The following is a 19,347-nucleotide window of genomic DNA, read 5'->3' on the forward strand; positions in this document are numbered from 1 at the left end:
GCTCTTAATGTACATAACCATTGATGGAGAAATCACAATCAGTTCATACAGACTAAATGGTTTACCTTTTTAAACAAACTTGTCTTTTAAAAACACATAAGATGGGGGTCTATGGGCAGTAGCAGATGTGACTTAATAAAATGATCAGCATATTATACCAGTGATAACCCCACATAATGCACATTGTTTGTTATATCTCTGTCCCCTACATGTCATACCAGCTATGTAACCTTACACATTGTATGTGCCATATATTTATGTATATTTTACTAATGATAATTTACCCGTCATGTGCCTAAACTTTAATACCAGCATGTGCAAAACACACTGTACCAGCCCTGTTCAGCCATACGTAACAAATTAACCATAATAAGAACTCTTACAGGGAAGGAAGGGGAGCAGTAGAGTCAGTATTAAAGTAGAAAACCCAGTAAGAAAAAAATATAGATGCTCTTTTATAATGGTAAGTAATGCAAAAAAGTACCTTTATTATTTTGACCAATGAAAGCATTATACAAACAAGTGTATAAAACATATCAAAATATGTTGCAGATTATATACTACTAATATTTATGTTCAAAAGAAGAGCATTAATCTATGTTAGAGTAAGAGAGCATTGTGGGATAAATGTTAATATAAGAAAATGAACAACTGTTGCAAACGTGTTATTTCATTGTGAATTCCTGTATAGCTTTTATTTTGAGCCTATTCTTTTTATATTCATCCTGTCTTATCAACAGGTTACGACGACTTAAACCTTTACTTCACATTTATAGACGTCTCCTGTATTTGTGACAACCCACAGCTCTCCAGCATCATAGGATACATGTTTGGCAGTGAAACTGAGCCCCAGTTTAATCCATGATGTTCCGATAGGGTTATTAGCACAGATACCATCCCTGGAATAGAGAGAACAGGCTGACTGAGTATAGAATATATACATGCTGATTATAATAATATGATAGTTATTGTACCTAGTTAGATGAAAGCAGAATAAAGACCATTGTATGGGCTGGACCAACAGTTATGAGAATGCAATCTACCAATTTACTAAATAGCACTGCTATCACTGAGATCATCCACTACATGGGCTGAACTGGTATTCAACTCAGAAGGAACCAGTGAGTAAATTCATTAATTAGTAGGTGGTATTTTTTTGTGCCTCAATTCTGTCACTAGGGCCAAGAGAGTGGATTGACCTGTTGTAAGTGTTTCTTAGCGAATGTCTTTTTTTATTGTAGAGAGGGCATCGCTGGTTTTATTTAGTGTAGGCGATGGGTACACTTTACATGATTATTAATACTCCCAGTGAAATATAAATTGATATTTTTTTCTTTATTTTATATCAATACATGTTTTCCCCTTCTCAAACTTTGCCCCGATGATAGATTTTGGGTAAATTTGAATGACTGATATATGGTGTGAATACATAACATGGCCATTGAACATTAATAATATGGCCATTGAACATTAATATTAGATCAAGTTAATATGGACCAGTATCCCTGAAACATGTATGATACCCCACACAATTTTTGTACATCAAGTTAACAAATGGTTCCATGTCTGACACGGCTAGCTGCTCATCCTGTCATCCTATGTTATACAAGAATTATGGATGTATTTGGTAAACAGATGGCCTGTTAGTCCTTTTGTGCATTGACAAACGCAATCTTGCTCATTAAGTGATCACGGCTTGATGGCTGAAAAAACTAGAGTCTCATCTTGCTTCTTATCAAACCACCCAGTGCTGGTGCTTGTGTCTGGATGAAAGATGCTATGTCTATGGACGTAATGTTTCTTTGATAAAAATAATCGGTGACGTTATCATAAGCTGTACACGTTTTTATACAAACACTCAATTTTAAATTGTGTTAAACTTATTTGAATGTATTTATTATGTGTTTATGAACAATTTATTAGCGTAACTTTATTTTGTCACATGTAATAAACTTGTGGCCATTTCCACACAGCATATTGCCTTCATGTATAATAATGTTGCAATGATTTTGGCTCAAAAGCCATATGAACAAAGGTGCATTTCTAATAAATCAAAGGAACATTAAATTAAAGGTTAATATACAAAACACATTACATCAAACATATAACATATACAGACTTGTCAATAACAGAATAAGACTGCCTCATATATCATTCATATAAGAAAAATTCAAAAATCCCCACCAGCTCACATATATAGAGATCAGATGTACGGAGCACAGTAGAGGAACATGTAAAGAACACAGTTCCTACCTCAATCAATCCATACAGAGTGACTAGTATAGTAATATAGTGATCCTAATAACACTCTCAGGGCTAGATTTACTAAGCTGCGGGTTTGAAAAAGTGGGGATGTTGCCTATAGCAACCAATCAGATTCTAGCTTTCATTTATTTAGTACCTTCTACAAAATGAGAGCTAGAATCTGATTGGTTGCTATAGGCAACATCCCCACTTTTTCAAACCCGCAGCTTAGTAAATCTAGCCCTCAGTGTCCAATCAAAATATTGAGGATTAAGCTAGATCACATCGGTATCAACAGTGGAAGGCGTGATTCCTTATAGATATCCAATGTTGCATTTCAAATGCGCAGTGAAATCTGTAGTCTATAGAGTCTATAAGCGCTATAACTTACTAGTGAACACTGTTTCACGTTGAAGCAATTTATTTTGAGGTTAGTGGTAACCCTAATTTTGAAGGCAGCCAGTGAGTTTGAAACATTTTTCCTTTACTGCAGTTAATTGGATTATATTGGTTTTCCAATTGTTTATTTGTATTATTGTTTAAAAATTATATTTATATTTACAGTATTGCTCTTCTACTACCTGGTAAGTTTGTTATATTATGTATATGTGCTTTAGATTAAGACTGAAGTCTATATACACAGTACAGACAGCGTTGAAGCTGCGCCAGTCATGCACTGTGTCACATCATCTATTGGAAACAAAGCTGCTTCACCTGTATCAATGAACCTGAACATCTTAATAACATGTATTATAGTTAACCCCAGTGATTTACCTTTTGTACACACTGCCCTCGGCTACACCATACACTGAACCATCGGCGCCAACTTCCACCATCACCAGACCGCCCGGTATCTGTTGCCATCGACTTCCCTGGCAGGCTGTGGGGGTCACACCGTAACGGTAAAATATTTTGTTGTCTTTGTTCACTCCCCAACAGCCAAAGGGACCACAGCTGTAATATTTCAGACTCCCTTCTATGCTATTGTAGTTTAGATCAACAGCCGTGGAACGTGTTTGGTCCTTGTTCAGGCAGGAAATTAAATCCTCTCCAGTCGCACCAGAAAGGATCTTGTCACCTCCAGCATCGACCTGTTTCAGACTACCTGTGGCAAAAGGGACGTGGTTAAATGCAACATGGACACAGGAATCTAAGGTCACTACAGTATCTTGCTATTTTTTATTACAATCTTCTTTCATATCAGTCCCTGCCCCATTTGAGCTTATAGACTAGATTCCCTAACATACACATACACAGACAGAGAGAGAATAGGGTCAATTTTGCTAGCAGCCAATTAACCTAATAGTATGTTTTTGGAGTTTGGGAGGAAACCTGAGCACCCGGAGGAAACCCCCGCACACAGGGGGAGAACATACAAACTGTTATAATGATTTGTATCATGTATTGAACTGTATCATGTTGATACATTACAAAGCACAAACTATATGCCAGAATCAATATTGGTTTTATTTTTCTCATTTGCAGATATTTTTATATCTCATTAATTCTATCAGATAACAAATCATGTTTAGTTTTATATCAGCAAGATCGGCTTTCATGACCTTATTTCAACTACTGTACGTAAAGCATCATCTCTCCTGTGTAATCAGAGATGTACAATGTACAGGCTGGCTCTAAGTGGGGCACTACAATTTCTATTTTGATAGACTGATTGTTAAACACGCAATACTTTTTATCAGGAACAAACAATTTTCACATTGATACTAGGGGTCCCTGAACAGTGGCATACTGACATTTGGGCATCCAACTGAAAACAGGTCGACTCCAAATCACCCACAGCAGCCTGTGACTTTGCTGGGGGCTTGGGACACTGGACCCTTTCCAAAAGGGAAAGAGCCCTTTTCCTTTCCATCTCCCAGGAGCAAAAAATCCCCAGAGAAGAAAAAACGGTCTTCAGGCCTCCATTTGCCACAGCTAGGGAGGGCCCCTTGACATTCCCGACCTCTGGAGCCAAAAGGCCAATTAGGAGGCAAGGGTTTCAGGCCCCTTTCTCTCTTAGGTAGGCCGAAGCTTTCCCTAGGGGAAATGGTGCTTCAGTTCCCCCCCAGAAGGAGGAAGACTCCGATGACTTGGGGAGAGTGTCATCCATAAGGGTCTACACCTAAACCCCACAAAAACATGGAGGGCACAACAAAACAAATGTAAAACGTAAAAAAGTCTTATGTGCTAAGTTCTAGTGTCAATAAATAAATACATAAGTGCTATATAGGGCCCAGCCTTTTGGCTGGAAATATAAAAATGACCCTTACATGGACTTTAATTTATTCCCACTACCACCACGGGGAAGAAGTAATAAAGACAGTGCCAACTAAGACAACGAAAACACAGGGTGAATGCAGTATTTTAATGGTGTGTAAAATGTAAAAGTTGTGTGTAGTAATGCCTTCAGAGTACCAGGTGACGTCCCATCCCCAAAAAAGAGGGCCATTAAGCCCCACCGCATACATGGACATCTACACCTGATCTTAGACAAAAGGGTTGAACACCACAGGCCTGAATCATTAAGGAAACTAAGGCAAAAAAAGGAGTAAATGTTCTCCGGGACAAACCATGTTACAATGCAAGGGGTGCAAATTAGTTTATTATTTTGCACTAAGTTACATACTGGCTGACTTTTCAGCTAGCACACAAATATTTTATAGTTTTATTTTTACACTTAAATTTAAAGTTGATCTAGGACATGCCCTACCCCAACTATAAATCTGTCCCCACTTTTTAAATATACCTCCCCCTCCAATGCAACATGGTTTTGCCCAGGTGCAAAGTTACTCCTTTTTTATGCTTTGCTCTCCTTAATGACTCAGGCCCCACAAGTGTACAAGTTACAGTTAGGCTGGTAACACACTTCAGGGTTTTTAGCCAATTATCGGGCCAATCAAACGATAAACGACCGTTCGACCCGACTTTGCATTAGTGTGTATACGCCAACGATGAACGATTATTGCTCCAAAGTACATCGTATTATTTGATTTGATTTTTAAACCAGACTAAAAATGCCGTTCAACGATGGAACGATGACTGTTCCAATTCTGCAGTGTGTATGCACTCACAACCAGCATTGTCCATAGATCTCCATGGAGTGTGCAGAGTAAGGGTGTGCACCGGCCACTTTTGATGTTTTGGGTTTTGGGTTCTGATTAGCTTGAGGTTTTGGGTTCTGATTTGTTTTGCCAAAACACCCCACGAAAGGTTTTGGTTCTGATTTTGGGTTTCGGGTTCTGATTTTTTTTTTTAAAAAAGCATAAAAAGTGCTAAAATCCATATTTTGTATTTTCTTTTTTTCACTCCTACACTATTATTAACCTCAATAACATTCATTTCCACTAATTTCCAGTCTATTCTGAACACCTGACACCTCACAATATTGTTTTTAGTCCAAAAGGTTGCACCGAGGTAGCTGGATGTCTAAGCTAAGCGACACAAGTGGGCGGCACAAACACGTGGCCCATCGTAGGTGGCTGTGTAGGCTTGAATGGCCTTTTGCTGCTCCTCCATCCTCTGCAGCATATAGAGGGTGGTGTCCAAGCACTTCACTACCTGTTGTTTTAGTTGATGGCAGGGCAGGTTCATGCTTTTTTTGATGTAGCAGGAACAGTGAACGTTGTTTAATATCTGATACTAATATTTCTGCACTGCAGGAACAGTGAACATAGTTTAATATCTGATACTAATATTTCTGTACTGCAGGAACAGTGAACGTAGTTTAATATCTGATACTAATATTTCTGCACTGCAGGAACAGTGAACGTACTTTAAAATCTGATACTAATATTTCTGCACTGCAGGAACAGTGAACGTAGTTTAATATCTGATACTAATATTTCTGGACTGCCTATTGAAGTGGAATCTCGATGGGATTTTGTACCGGGGACACAATACCTCCATCAACCGTCTAAATTCCACTGCACAGATGGCGGACACCGGACGTCTAACACCAACATAGCTGTTACGGCCGCAGTTATCCGCTTTGCCATAGGATGACTCTGATGGAGATCGTGGAGGAAATTGACGAGGAGGGTGTTGCTGGTGTGGATACAACAGGACCAAGGGATTTAGGTGTCCCATCTAGGAGTAGCACTGCAGTGGCAGACAAGATGGCAGTTTGAAAAACTAGGCCCCAAAGAGCACATAATGCCAAAAAAAGAGTTGCAAGATGGAATTGTCCTTGGGCCCTCCCACCCACCATGAGATTTTTGAAATAGGACATGCACATTTTAACAAACCAATCATTTCAGCGAAAGGGCCTACCAAACTATGGCTGAAATGATTGGTTTGTTTGGGCCCCCACACAAAAAAAGCTATTCATCTCTCCCTGTACAAAGTAAACTGGCTCTACTGAGGCAAGATGTCATCCTCATCCTCATCCTCTGATTCCTTGCCCCCTTCAGTGTGTACTTCCTCATCCTCACACATTATCAATTCGTCCCCCGCTGGACTCCACAACCACAGGTCCCTCTGTGGTCTCTGGAGGCCAGTGCTGTTCTTGATTGAGGAATTGATAATTAATTTTTATGAACATCATTTTTTCAATGTTTTGCGGAAGCAACCTCCTTCGCCGCTCACTGACCAGGATCCCCGCTGCACTAAAAACTCTTTCCGAGTACACACTGGAGGGGGGACAACTCAGGTAAAATATAGCCAGTTTGTACAGGGGCTTCCAAACTGCCTTTTTTTACTGCCAGTAAAAATAAGGACTGTCTGACATGTCTACTTGGATGGTGTCAGCAAAGTAATCCTCTGCCATTTTTTCAATTGTGACCGCATCCAATGCAGCGACAATAGACATGTCTGCAATGGTTGGCAGGTCCTTCAGTCCGGACCAGATGTTCTCAGCATCCCCGCCAGCGGGTCTTTTAGGAAAACTGAGCTTTTTCCTCGCAGCCACAGGTGTTGAAGAAAATGAGGGTGGAGCTGTTGGCATGTCACGGTCCTCTTCAGAGGACAATCTCCTGACCAGCAGGTCTTTGCACCGCTGTAGACTTGTGTCCGCCGGAAACAGAGACACAACATACGTTTTAAACCGAGGATCCAGCACGGTGGACAGAATGTATTCCTCTGACTTTAAGATAGTGACCACCCTCGGATCCTGGCAAAGCGTACGAAGGGCTTCATCCACAAGAGCTACATGCTTTGTTGAATCGCAATGCTTTACCAGCTCCTCCCTCACTTTCTCCAGCTGCTTCTGCAACAGCCTGATCAGGGGAATCCCCTGACTCAAGCTGGCAGTGTCATAACTGACTTCTCGTGTGGCAAGTTCAAACGGCTGGAGAACCTTGCACAACACGGAAATCAGTCTCCACTGCGCTTGACTCAGGCGCATCCCCACTCCTTTTCCTATGTCGTAGGTGGCTGTGTAGGCTTGAATGGCCTTTTGCTGCTCCTCCATCCTCTGCAGCATATAGAGGGTGGAGTTCCAGCGCGTCACAACCTCTTGTTTGAGGTGATGGCAGGGCAGGTTCAGCCTTTTTTGATGTTGCTCGAGTTTGCGGTTGGCACTGGCAGAATGCCGAAAGTGTCCAGCAATTTTGCGTGCCACCGCAAGCATCTCCTGCACACCCCTGTCACTCTTCAGGTAATGCTGCACCACCAAATTTATGGTGTGGGCAAAATATGGGACGTGCTGGAAATTGCCCATATGTAATGCCCGCAAAATGTTACTGGCGTTGTCTGACACCACAAATCCCCAGGAGAGTCTAAGTGGGGTAAGCCACTGCGAGATTATTTCCCTCAGTTTCTCTAAGAGGTTGTCAGCATTGTGCCTCTTATTAAAACCGGTGATACACAACGTTGCCTGCCTTGGAACGAGCAGCCGTTGTGGAGATGCTGCTACTGATGCAGCTGCTGCTGTTGCTGCGGAAGGCGATGCATCTACCCAGTGGGCTGTCACAGTCATATAGTTCTTAGTTTGCCCTGAACCACTTGTCCACATGTCCGTGGTAAAGTGGACAGTGGGTACAACTGCATTTTTTAGAGCACTGAGGACACTTGTTCGTACTTCTCTGTACATCCCGGGTATCGCCTGCCTAGTGAAGTGGAATCTCGACGGGATTTGGTACCGGGGACACAATACCTCCATCAACCGTCTAAATCCCACTCCACTGATGGCGAACACTGGACGCACGTCTAACACCAACATAGCTGTTACAGCCGCAGTTATCCGCTTTGCAATAGGGTGACTACTGACGTACTTTGTGCTCATGGCAAATGACTGTTGGACGGTCAACTGTTTTGTGAAAGAAGTAGCGTTCTTACGACTTCCCCTCTGGGAAGATGACCGACTAACAGCAGCAACAGCAGCAGCGGCAGTAGTAGGCGTACAGCTGCAGGATTCCTCGGATGAATCCCGGATTGAAGAGGACTCAGTCATGCTGGTGACATGGCCTGCAGGACTATATCTGATGGAGATCGTGGAGGAAGTTGACGAGGAGGGTGTTGGTGGTGTGTATACAACAGGACCAAGGGATTTAGGTGTCCCTGGACTGCTGATGGTCCTAGCCACAGGTCCTGAACTAAACACTGAATTATGAAGGTTCTTCAGGTGACGTATAAGGGAGGATGTCCCTAGGTGGCCAAGATCCTTACCCCTGCTTATTTGAGCTTTACATAAGGTACATATGGCCAGACATTTGTTGTCTGGATTGGGATAAAAATAACTCCAGACCGAAGAGGTGGATTTTTTGGTCTTCTGACCAGGCATGACGATGGGCTTCTTCATCCCATGGACAACAACTGTTTCCCCCCCTGGTGCCTCATTTAAGATAACCACATCAGCATCCTCCTCGTCAAGTTCCTCCTCAGCGCCAGCTACATCAATATCCTCCTCCCGGTGTACAACATTGACACCTTCATTAGTCAAATCTGTAACTGGACTGTGGGTGATCCTTCCAGCATATGCAGATGGTGTGCTGCAAATGGTGGAAGGAGCCACCTCTTTTCGTACAGTGATGGGAAGGTCAGGCTTTGCAACCACCAACACCCTTGGTCTCGCCTTGAGGATTTGTGATGCCATCTCTTTAGAAGGCAGAGTTGTTTGCTGTGTTGTTTATGACAGCTTAACTCTCTTTAATTTTTTAGAGGGGCGGGGGAGGAAGAGGGCTTAGATCCTTGGGTGAAGCTGAACCACTAGTCATGAACACGGGCCAGGGCCTAAGCCGTTCCTTGCCACTACGTGTCGTAAATGGCATATTGGCAAGTTTCCATTTCTCATCAGATGATTTAAATTTTCTTTTTTTGCTAATTTTAGTGAACTTTGGCTTTTTGGATTTTACATGCCCTCTACTAGGAGATTGGGCATCGCCTTTGGCAGACGACGTTGATGGCATTTCATCGTCTATGTCATGACTAGTGGCAGCAGCTTCAGCATTAGGAGGAAGTGGGTCTTGATCTTTCCCTACTTTATCCTCCAAATTTTTGTACTCCATTATATGCAGCACAAGAGAACGTACCCCTAAACCACACACACTTTGGGACTGCGGAAACAGTGAACGTAGTAATATAGATTGCAGTACCTATTTATGGTACTGCAGAAACAGTGAACGTAGTAATATAGATTGCAGTACCTATTTTTTGGGACTGCAGAAACAGTGAACGTAGTAATATAGATTGCAGTACCTATTTTTTGGGACTGCAGAAACAGTGAACGTAGTAATTTAGATTGCAGTACCTATTTTTTTGGACTGCAGAAACAGTGAACGTAGTAATATAGATTGCAGTACCTATTTTTTGGGACTGCAGAAACAGTGAATGTAGTAATATAGATTGCAGTACCTATTTTTTGGGACTGCAGAAACAGTGAACGTAGGTATTGCAGTACTAATATTTCTGGACTGCAAGAATATATTGCTCTAGATTTTTTTTATACTTTTTTAAATTATTTTTTTATATTTTTTTTATGATTTGTTAATAATTATAAAATTACTATGGACTTAGCAGAACAAAGCACAGAACAAAAGCACCACTGGACTCAACAGGACAGACACTGGCCAAAGCACCACTGGACTCAGCAGGACAGAGCACAGGACAAAAGCACCACTGGACTCAGCAGGACAGAGCACAGGACAAAAGAATAAAGCACCACTGGACTGATCACACAGGAGCAGGAGCACCACTACCCTACAATCTCCCTCTTCCCTGATCTCAGCCCAAATGAAGATGTCGGCTGCAAGCGGCGAATTTATGACATCCGAGTCTCGCGAGATCCGACGCGAGACTTGGATGTCATAGCCTCGTTTCGGATTTTTTTCCCGGGCGGAAGTACCCGAACAGTGCTCGGATCCCGCCGGATCCGCACTGTTCGGGTGGGCTCGGATTATAACAGCTGAAGAGCACAGATCTAACGGTAAATCGGCATGCTGATTGGGACTTCTTTTTCAGTTATTGGTAAAATCGTTAGCAATATCGCATCAGGAGAAACATTCTTTAACATGTATCCAGCATTACAGATTATCACTATCTGAAATCGGCACTTCAGTGGAGGTCATAAAATCAATCATAATGTGGTCAGGTAGGTGTCCTGTGGTTCTCAATCTCTGGAACCTCAGGCAAGAGGAACACTAATGCTGCCTAAGAACAATTCCAACATGTGCCTCACATTTTGTTCACATATTAACTCTACATCAGGCTGGCGAGGAATAGATTTGTTATATTGTTATTTTTTTCTCTTGTGACATTAAAGTAAATATCTTAATTATAGAAGCTAATATATTTTTAATGTATATACTTTATATAGAAAAATTATTCAAATTAAAAATGGTGTTACAGGAACAATTTAAGTAATAATAATTTATAGTAATTTATAATAAAAAAGGTATATTAAACTTTTATAGGTAACATGATAATGATCATATTAAGCTGGGTGTAGTACCTATTAACGGTACTGACTACCCCGACAGAGAAGACAACGACATCAGGATTTCGATTGAATAGACCACCTACCTGCCAAACACACTACTTACCGGAATGTAGATGACTTCATATCACGCTCTGTTGCCGACTGGAGAAAATGACGTCATCACAACCGACACTTGAATTAAAGCGGCGATGGATGGACCCACCTTTCATTTATGTCATGTAAGTACTATTTTAGGGGTTAAGGTTAGGGTTAGTGTTAATATTAGGATTAAGGTTAACCCTAACTCCTAAACCTAATACCCCTAACCCCTAAATTTGTACTTCCATGACAAAAATAACAGGTGAGTCCGTCCATCGCCGCTTTAATCCAAGTGTTGGTGTACTATTCAATCGGAATCCTCAAGTCGTTGTCTTCTCTGTCGGGGTAGTCAGTACCGTGAAACTAACGCATATTAAGCTTATATATAACACAAGACTTTAATTTATTTATCATGCTTTACTTAACAATTGTATGTGTGTGTGTGTGTGTGTGTGTGTGTATATATATATATATATATATATATATATATATATATATATATATATATATATATATATATATGTATATATATATATATATATATATGTATATATATATATATATAAAATTATTTTCTGTTCTTATTGATGAATCTATGTATAATCACATGTACTGTAACTTTATGTATAAATCCATATATTGTTAAGATTCTGCACCTCAGACATTAGAGAAATAAGATAAGTGAATGTTTGCACATTTCTAAACAATGTGGTATTAGACATTGGTAAAATTAGACCACTTGGAAATAGACTAGATATTGTTCTATAGTTTTGTTAGAACATGTAAGCAATATATCTTTCTAATGTAAGCCTTAAATACTGCCATCTATTGTATAAAATTATTACCTAATTATTTCTTTGAGACTGAGGAAGATATAGAAATAGTATAGAAAATGGAGCTTATTAATCTCTCTGACAATTCACCCTATTTGGTAGCAGAGGAGAATCAGGGATTTTTTTCATAGATAAGGGCTGCTTGTATGTTAACCTCATTGATTGAAGTTAAGTAAATCATTTAGAACAGGGATGTCCAACCTTTTAGCTTCCCTGGGCCACATTGGAAGACGATGAATTGGTTTGGGCCGCACATAAGATACACTAACAATAACGATAGCTGATCATCCAAAAAACCATAGAAAACATAGTTAACAAATATATATATGAGAAAAAAAGTTTTTTATATATATATATATATATATATATATATATATATATATATCTTTTTTTTTCAAATCCCCCTATACTTACCTTTCAATCGCCCTGTTCAAAAAATCTTCACTAGTTATTATACTATAATCACTTTTTGTATTGTTTCGATGCAATATTAATAAAGTGCATTTAAGCCAGGCATTGTATATCAGGGTGCCCTGACCAGGCCTGCGGTACCTGACATATACATCACTGTGACCCCAAATTGTGACCTGTTTTGCTAATCACACCACTATGTTAGTTAACTTATAATGGGCCAAAGAGAATAATATATAATGCCCCATTAGTAATACAAGTAGAAGTATGTAGCAGGGAGATAAGGTCCATGATGCTCCAGGACCAGATGACTTTTATTCACTGGTCAGCGTCCCTTGAAATAATAAAAAAAATCCCCCTTAATTTACCTTTTAATCGGCTTGTTCTCCTGTCCTCTTCTCTTCTTTTCTCCAATTCTGTGCTGCTGATTGTTCTTCTCGCGCGGGTGACTCCTCTGTGCTGTGCTCCGCAATGGATGTTGGGCGTGATGACATCATGCCCGACATTCACTGCGAGTGCCGCACGGAGGAGGAGACAAGGGAGGGAGTCGGAGTACCAGCTGACGTGACCGCGTGACCGCAAGGTAAGTATTTTATTTTCTTTTTTTGCAGGATTTTTTTTTCCATTAACAGTGCTGCCCCCTTGCCACAACCAGAACTCCTTCTGGGCCACATTTACAGGCGTGCTGGGCCGCGGGTTGGACAATCCTGATTTAGAATATATTTTGTGTCAGTTGCCACTATTTCTTTGTGCTAGTATTTTAGAATTGTAATCATGAAACAAATTTACTTTCCCTTGATTCCTATCTAAACTAAATTAAATCAACCCGTGCAAAAATTCTTCTCAATTTTATTCTTCAAATATGAATGTTTACAGTGATACTAGATATGTGCACTTACTGATAGTTTGATACATTTAGGTGGATTGTATTCTTCTTGTACACTTTTTTATATATTTTTTATTTCTATTGCATACCATGATGAAACGAGGAGATAATCTTACCCAACTATTAATGCACCTCACTTCACAAAGAATGGACTTGAGTCAGTGTACTTTTTAATCCTCATGTCCCTTGATTTCTCTGATTAAGGTGGGGGCAACAAGCTCATAAATTAAGCCTTCTGGACTCTGTTTACTTTCAGATAATATACCCATGTTTTAACTGTATTAAGTTATTTTGTATGCTGTGTCTAAACTGTGATTTATGAATGTAGAATAAAACAATTTCTCTGAAAACTGTAGCCATCCTGGGGAGAATGTTCGTGCAAATACTGTACTGAGCACAGCTTGCCTCAGGGTTTAACTAGGCCACCAGGGAATTGGGGAAATCCCCGGAGGGCCCCACTGTCTGAATGCCCCATCCCCCTGATGCTAAGGGGTGGGACCTGATATGTGCACTCAGAGTAATATTCCAGGGTCCCCCACAGACTGGAGTAGTACCATAGGATTAATACTGAGTAGTTTCCTTGTCAGGTGTTTCCTGCTCTCCTCCCCCCCAGAAACCTCTCCTGTGTTGTGATTGACTGAGTGATATCACACAGTCACTCAACCTATGGGAGCTCAAACACTTTATCTATCTTTCCCCGTGCATAGCCTATCCCATTATTCCCAGGTGTCACATGGGGCGCGCACCATGTGACAGGTGCCGTCCCATGTGTGCAGTGCAGGAAGTGCCGCCTGAAAACAAGGTAAGTAAGTGTTTTGTGTGTGTGTGTTATTGTCAGAAATCACCTGGAATGTGAAGCTTCAACATCTGATCAATTTTTGGCAGACCGGATGTGATTTCATATACAGTTATAATGCAAAAGGGAGTTGCTGATTTTTTTTCATTTATATATTGAGATTTTTGTATACATAAAGAGAAAGGTATTGAAATAACACCATATCGAGGGGTATCAAGAAATATAAAATATGGAGGTTTTTAAAGGGGCACTCCTGACACACATTTTTACACCTGAACCTCACCTGTCAGACAAAAATGAATTGGACAGGACCACAGCTTGTCCTAAGTGTTTTGTGTGTGTGTGTGTGGGCAATGTGGCTTGTGGAAATGCAATGGGGGTGAGAGTGGTGGGTGCTTATAAGTAGAGATGGGCGAGCACGGTTACCTGAGAACCGAACCCTCCCGAACTTCCGGAATCCGAGTACTGAGCCGAGTCGGATCGGTATTCTCGCGCCTATTCGGATTCCAAAACGAGGCAAAACGTCATCGTGCCGTCGTCGGATCTTGGATCTCGCGAGTTTTAGAATGAATAAACAGCCGCCACCATGGCGATCTAGCGCCATTTGAGAGAGGGACAGAGAAGGGTTAGGTCGCAGGAATAGAGTAGGAAGAGAGGAGTATAGAGGAGGCATTTTTCCTAATTTACACTACAAAGTGTTTGGGGTGTTATATTCCCCCCTTCTAAAAAAACAATTTTCTGACTGCTGAAATTCTAAATAATATACCAGCACAGTATATTTCTGAATTTGCACTACAGTGTTTGGGGTCTCATTAAAATTGATTCACAGCAGTACACAGATGAGCAGGAGCAGCAAGCAGCTGCTGCCACCAGTCCTGATGGTAGTCTTCCCTGTATGCCATCTGGTAAAGCCCATGAAAAAGTACATAGTCTTTTGAAGTCAGGGAATAAAATCACACAAAAAAACACCTTTTACTGTGTTGAAGAGAAAAAGAGCTGTAATAGAGGAAAAGTTAACTGCTGATAAAAAAAAAATTGCCAACATTCCATTCTACACACGCAGTGGCAAAGAAAGAATGAGGCCTTCGCCTTTCTCTATCAGTGCGAGATCTAAAAATGTTACTGAGGCTTCTTCTTGTACGGTCACTCGTGACCACACAAGACCAAATAATTCAGAGTCCAAAAGTGGTGCACAACTACTGTTACATGTGAAAGCCGAGCTGCAAGAAAACAGTAAGGCATTAGAGGAAAATGTATGCTCAGAATCAGAAATTACACCAATCCCTGAGGAGAGTCCATCCACGAGTGGTATGTGTAATCGTGACCATTCTGATAGTGTACCCATAAAGAAGGGTTCTTTCAGCATTTCTGCTGATGTGTGCCTGAACAGCCCGAGTGTAGCCGGTGATACACCAATTGAGGATGCCACTTTGGAATTGGAAGAGGATGAAGGGGATATTTGTGTAGCCAATGAGGGCGCTGATGAGGAGATTGTTTGTGTAAGTCCTGCACCAGTGGAAGCAGTTCTAGCAGGTGACAAGAAGAAGGCCATTGTCATGCCTGGGCATAAGACCAAAAAAGCCTCTTCATATGTGTGGAATTATTTCTACCCAAATCCTGACAACAGTTGTCTAGCCATTTATAGTGTATGTAAAGCCACAGTCAGTCAAGGGAGGACCTTAAGCATCTTGGAACCTCATCCATGTTACGCCATTTGACGAGAGTTCATGGCAAGGTGTTGGGAAAAGCTGAAAGTTATGGTAAAAAATATCACAGCAAGCAGTCCATCATCAGCTAGGACCCTTCTCTCACCTACATCCCGAGGCCTGCAATCTACACCCACAACACCGTCCTCATCAATATCCTCAGTAGCGATCAGAGTTAGCCTTGCATCCAACTTGGTAAGGCTCGAGGACTCCTGCACTATAATTGATTCCTCTGAAGAATGTTTGAGCGTTAGTCCCATTGATGCTGCTGTTGCTGCTGCTGGGGGTGAATCTTCCTCCCATAAGCAGCCCAAGAAGAAGACCATTAGTACTTTACAACAATTAACTGTGAAACAATCTTTTGCTAGAGGAAGCAAATATGACAGCAGTCACCCAGTCGCAAAGCGGATCCCAGACGCCATGGCGACTATGCTAGCGTTAAATCTGCGTCCAATATCCACTATAAATGCAGCAGGTTTTTCACAGTTAATTGATGTTTTGTGTCCCGTTACAAAATTCCATCGCGACACCATTTTTCACGAAAAGCTATTCTGCAACTGTACCAAAACGTTCGTAAAAATGTAATAATTGGGCTCAAAATTGCCATTCTACCAACTGTACACTTAACCACAGATATGTGGACAAGTGGAAGTGGCCAAACCAAAGATTATATGACTGAGACAGCCCACTGGGTTGGTCAATCGCCTTCACAAGCAGGAACAGCAGCACCATGTACACCACTGCATAACATTTCTCATAGGCAGGCTACTCTTTGTATCACCGGCTTCACTAACAGGCATACAGCTGATAACTTGTAACGAAAACTAAGGGATGTCATCGATACATGTCTTATACCACTTGGGGCTAGATTTACTAAACTGCGGGTTTGAAAAAGTGGAGATGTTGCCTATAGCAACCAATCAGATTCTAGCTATAATTTATTTAGTGCATTCTACAAAATGACAGCTAGAATCTGATTGGTTGCTATAGGCAACATCTCCACTTTTTCAAACCCGCAGTTTAGTAAATATACCGCTTGGACTCTCACCAGGATATGTTATTTCTGATTACACCAACATTATTGTGCGAGCATTACAGCTGGGTGAATTCCATCACATTACCTGTTTTGCTCACACAATAAACTTGGTGGTGCAGAGGTTCTTGAAACATAACCGTGAGGAGATGCTTTCGGTTGCCTGTACAATTTCGGGACATTTCCAGAATTCTGCCACAGCATGTAGGAGAGTGCAGCAGCTCCAAGAACAATTTAACTTGCCCTGCCACCAACTTAAGCAAGAGGTGTTAACAAGGTGGAATTCCACCCTGAACATGTTGCAGAGGATGGAGGAACAGCGCAAAGTGATACAAGCGTATTGCACAAGCCATGACATTGGGAAAGGAGGGGGAATGTATTTCAGTGTTGCACAGTGGAGAATCTTTTCTGTGCTGTGCAAGGTGGAGAAACCATTTGAAGTTGTGACATGTGAAGTGAGTTCAGACTCTGCGTGCTTGAGCCAAGTCATTCCGTTAATTCGACTTTTGGAAAAGTAGCTTGACAAACTGAAGGAGGAGATGAAAGAAAGCAATTCCGCAAAGTATGTTGGCCTTGTAGATGGAGTACTTAATTCGCTTTGCAATGATCCAAGAGTTATTAAAATCTTGAAGTCGGATCACTACGTTTTGGCAACTGGGCTTGATCCAAGGTTTAAGACCTACATCGATTCTATGCACTTTCCAAAGACAAGCAGGGATGACGCAGGTGTCGGACCACAACAGTTTGACATCTGGGCTGGTTTGAAAGATTTTACCAAATAAAAGTGTGACCTCGGCCATACCTCCATCCAATCCTACTATTAACATGCAAAGGATGGTGGAGGATTATTTTCAAGAGTTAATTGATATGGAAATGTCAGACAGTCCCTTTCCATACTGAGAGGAAAAACAAGCCATTTGGAAACCCATGTACAAACTTGCTTTGCAATACCTAAGCTGCCCACCCTCCAGTGTGTACTCATAAAGAGTATTCAGCACAGCCGGGAACTTTGTCAGTGATCGACGTAGGAGTACTGACACTTCTCTGAAGGCGAATTCCAGCGGAGATAAATTAATTGTCTGTGATGATGATGTACACACTGATGAGGGAGAGGATGATGCGGAAGATGATGACGACATCATCTTGACAGTATAGAATTCACTTCACATCACTGTTGGTCTAAGATGCCTTTAGGCCATTGATAGCTTGTTTAAGGAGGGCCTAGGAGGGATTAAACTGTATTTTTCTGAATTTGCACTAATAAGTGTAGGGTGTAATATACACCCAAAGAGAAAAGGTGCTTTGGGCATTTTGATTTATCGTACAGTCTTTGCAGGCTGCTTGTTTGTAACTTTCACTATAAGTGTAGAGTGTACACCCAACTGGCTTTTTACTTTGAATTTCAATAGCTCTTTTTAGTGCATTGTCTGGCACCCTGGATTGGTGTGTGTGATAAAAGCACACATCCCGGGGGGGTCAGCGCTCGTTGACATTTATTAGCTATAGAATTACTTCACTTATCCAAGAAACAGGTGAAGCACTCGTTGCCATATATTAGCTGTAGAATTACCTCACTTATCCAAGAAACAGGTGGAGCGCTCATTGCAATGTTTTCTAGATGTGGTAGGAACTGCCGTGTATTTGAGTCATTGCTCTGTCACTTACCATGCAGCCAGATCGCTGCAGTATATGACTGAAAGTGTATGAAAAGCATATTGTGACCTATGAGATGGTCAAAATTGAATGGAAATTACTGCAAATTAGTGTTAGTGAGGTTAATAATAATGTAGGTACAAAATAATACCCAAATTATGTGATTTTAGCCCAAAAATTTTAATTTGTTAAAAAATTGCAAAACAAAACCAAAACACGCAAGGGCGGTTTTGACAAAACCAAAACACAAAGGTAATACAGATCCAAAACCAAAACACGGGGGTCAGTGAGCATCTCTACTTATAAGTAAAATGGGGGTGAGGGCAGGAGGGCTTGTTATAAGTGCAATGGGGGTGAGCAAGGGCCGGATTAACCCGAGGTCTAACTGGACTATAGCCCAGGGGCCTTAGGCATCCAGGGGGCCCTTGAAAGTGTTCAGCAGCATTTATTGATCGGACCGGGGGCGGGGGCGCCCCTGGCCCAATCAATGTTGCTGAGCCTGTCACTGTAGTCCTTCCCCGGCGCTCAGTAATCTGCTTACTGAGGAGATCTCGTGAGAGTGAGACTATGAGTCTCACTCTCATGAGATCTCCTCAGTAAGGAGCTGACAGCGGGCCCCGGAAGGAGGACTACAGTGACATAGAAGGAGGTAAGCACCTCATGGGGAATGGAGGCCCCCTTAGCTTAGGGGCCTCCATTCCTTTAATCCGGCCCTGCAGTGAGCGCAGGAGGGCTTGTTATAAGTGCAATGGGGGTGAGCATGGGGCAATTTAATTTAATAGCAGGGCCTATTAATTTAAGATGAGGTGGCGGAACCTTTAATTTAATGCTGGGT

General features: G+C 41.4%; 1 protein-coding gene across 1 annotated transcript in view; it reads right to left on the reverse strand.

The window, feature by feature from the left end:
- Nucleotides 1-569: 569 nt before the first annotated feature.
- Nucleotides 570-19,347, reverse strand: part of LOC142106910 (uncharacterized) — a 58,913-nt gene continuing 40,135 nt past the window's right edge. Inside the window, exons 6-7 of the mRNA XM_075189962.1 lie at nucleotides 3,019-3,349; nucleotides 570-899 (exon numbers count right to left, since the gene is read on the reverse strand). Coding sequence (XP_075046063.1) covers nucleotides 752-899; nucleotides 3,019-3,349 — 479 coding nt within the window. The 3' untranslated portion in view covers nucleotides 570-751. The remainder of the gene's footprint in view (nucleotides 900-3,018; nucleotides 3,350-19,347) is intronic.

The sequence above is a fragment of the Mixophyes fleayi genome, chromosome 11, assembly GCF_038048845.1.
Source record: "Mixophyes fleayi isolate aMixFle1 chromosome 11, aMixFle1.hap1, whole genome shotgun sequence".
In the NCBI taxonomy this organism is placed as follows: Eukaryota; Metazoa; Chordata; class Amphibia; order Anura; family Limnodynastidae; genus Mixophyes; species Mixophyes fleayi.